At 43.9% G+C, this 2,282-nt stretch overlaps 1 protein-coding gene across 1 annotated transcript in view; it reads left to right on the top strand.

Moving 5' to 3' along the window:
* The first annotated feature begins 1,227 nt into the window (after window positions 1-1,227).
* METTL24 (methyltransferase like 24) overlaps window positions 1,228-2,282 on the top strand; it is a 33,489-nt gene continuing 32,434 nt past the window's right edge. Inside the window, exon 1 of the mRNA XM_009644748.2 lies at window positions 1,228-1,482. Within this exon, the coding sequence (XP_009643043.1) occupies window positions 1,228-1,482 (255 nt within the window). The remainder of the gene's footprint in view (window positions 1,483-2,282) is intronic.

Raw genomic sequence — 2,282 nt, forward strand, 5'->3', positions numbered from 1 at the left:
TGACGTACGTTAGTCGCTGAAGCCCAGGTCTACTGGTGAATTTATAGGTGAATTTACTGTTGTGTGTCCACAACAGCTCATTTAAACCTGGTAAACTGGTTCCCGATACCCATTTCCTATGGAAGTCAGGGTTTCGATTTGAATTCAGTGAAGCATTAGTCACCTAAATTCCTCCACGGATCTGTCCATGCCATGGTTAGCTTTGGGAGGTGCTCTTTAGTTTTCCAAAGCTGTTTCTTAATTCTTAACATGATACAAATTCCATCACTTAAAGTTGGTGTCAAGCATCCTTTTTCTCTGCGTATACTTTTCTTACAAGACACTTGTTTGAGGGAAAAGATGCAAAACTAAAAGTAGGGTTGGAGAGCGCTTGAGCATGGGCTTTGTGTGTGAAACATGGAACCTCCCAAGTCATCGAAGTTGTTGGTGTTTTGCATCGAGGTTGCTGGTGTGGCTTGCCTGCAGGTTAGACCAGCAGTTCCCCTGTGAGCGCTGAGAGCCGTAATTTGTATGCATGTGGCTCCATTTCATACTGTCAGATGGGAAATCAGAAGCAAAAGGAGCAGAAAGTAAACATGAATATTAACAAAAGGAGAGCAGAGGTGAAACACTTGGTGATTGCTGTCTTTCCAGGGGTTGTTACGTATTCATGTTCAGACTGATTTGCTCTACAAGAGTAAAGACTCTTTTGGTTTCAATTACTGTGCAGTGGCTCAAAGCTTTTCTAATGAGAATTGAAGTCAGAAAATTACTTTCTTCATTTCAGCGTAAAACTTTGCATTCAAGACCTATTGCTTTTTTCCTTTTCCTTGCTTAGCATAAGAGTTTTACTTGGGGTGCACGCTGCAGCCTTGGGAAGCAAGTGCTGATAAACTGCTCTCAAGCAAAGCCCTCTGGGTGATGCTCAAAGCTGCATAAGTTGGCTCTTGCAGCAATCGCATCCTGCTCCCAGGCAGACAAATGTGTGCTGCACTGCAGATGCTTGGAGGAGGTGATGCACAGAGAGCGAGGAGTTAGGGAAAAGTTAAGTGCATTTAAATTGAAGACACCCGCTTATTAATGCAGAAAATGCTCTTATCACAGAACTGACTTTCCACAGGTTTACTCTGGTAAGTAGCCTTGCTGCATGGGAGAGCCTGACTGTATGTGTTAACGTTGCTTGCTCATCTTGGCACAAAGCTTCTGTTCCTCAGCCTAATGTTCTGCCACCAAATCTTGGATAAGATCATGGAGCAGATCCTCCTGAAAGATATGTCAAAACATATGGAAGACAGGGAGGTGGTTAAGGACAGCCAACGTGGCTTTACCAAGGGCAAGTTGTGCCTGACTAATCTAGTGGCCTTGTACGATGGAGTGACTGCATCAGTGGGCAAGGGAAGAGCCATATGTGTCATCTACCTGGACTTCTACAAGGCCATTGATACAACTCCCCACAACATTCTTACCTCTGAAGTGGAGAGAGATGGGTTTGATGGATGGACTGTAAGATGGATAAGGAATTGGCTGGATGGCCGCATCCAAAGAGTTATAGTCAATGGCTCAGTGTCTGTATGGAAACCAGTAACAAGTGGTGTCCCTCAGGGGTCCGTACTGAGACTGATGCTATTTACTTTGAACAACCCGCTCTAGTGGAAGATGTGCCCCATGGCAGGGGTGGGTTGGAGTAGGTGATCTTTAAAGGTCCCTTCCAACCCAAACCATTCTGTGATTCTCTAACACCCTACAGTTTTATAGCACTGGAGTTTGTCTATAGGATAGACTCCCTGCATGGCCTCCTTCTGCCACTGAACCAACCCGATGCGTTTAGAGGATGGAGCAATCCTGTGGTGGCTGCGTATGAAGAAGGTTGTGTGCTTGCGTGCAGTGTTTTCAGAGATGCCTCTGCTTTAGATAAACTCGGAAAAGTAAAAAAATGGGGAAATAGATTTCCTGTATTAATTTTTTTTTTTCTCAATTCATTGTGGACTTTGTGCAGTGCGTGGAAGTTTCACTGTTGGAGTGGAAATTCCCAATTCAGGTGGCTGCAGGACTAGATGTCAGCTGCATTTCCCCATGATACTCCCAATGCCGGATGCCTCAGGGGGAACCCACTGCTTTTCTCTCAGGGGGAACCCACTGCTTTTCTCTCAATACTGGTACACACGTGCAGAGCAGGAGTGTATCTAGCAATTTCCTCAATATGGTTTCTTAAATGAAAACCTTTTATGTTTAAGAAAGCCAAACTGCAAAGAAAAATAGAAAATAATAGTAATATAAAAGAAAAAAAAAAAAGAAAAGAAACA

Source organism: Egretta garzetta, unplaced genomic scaffold (assembly GCF_000687185.1).
Source record: "Egretta garzetta isolate BGI_Z169 unplaced genomic scaffold, ASM68718v1 scaffold138, whole genome shotgun sequence".
In the NCBI taxonomy this organism is placed as follows: Eukaryota; Metazoa; Chordata; class Aves; order Pelecaniformes; family Ardeidae; genus Egretta; species Egretta garzetta.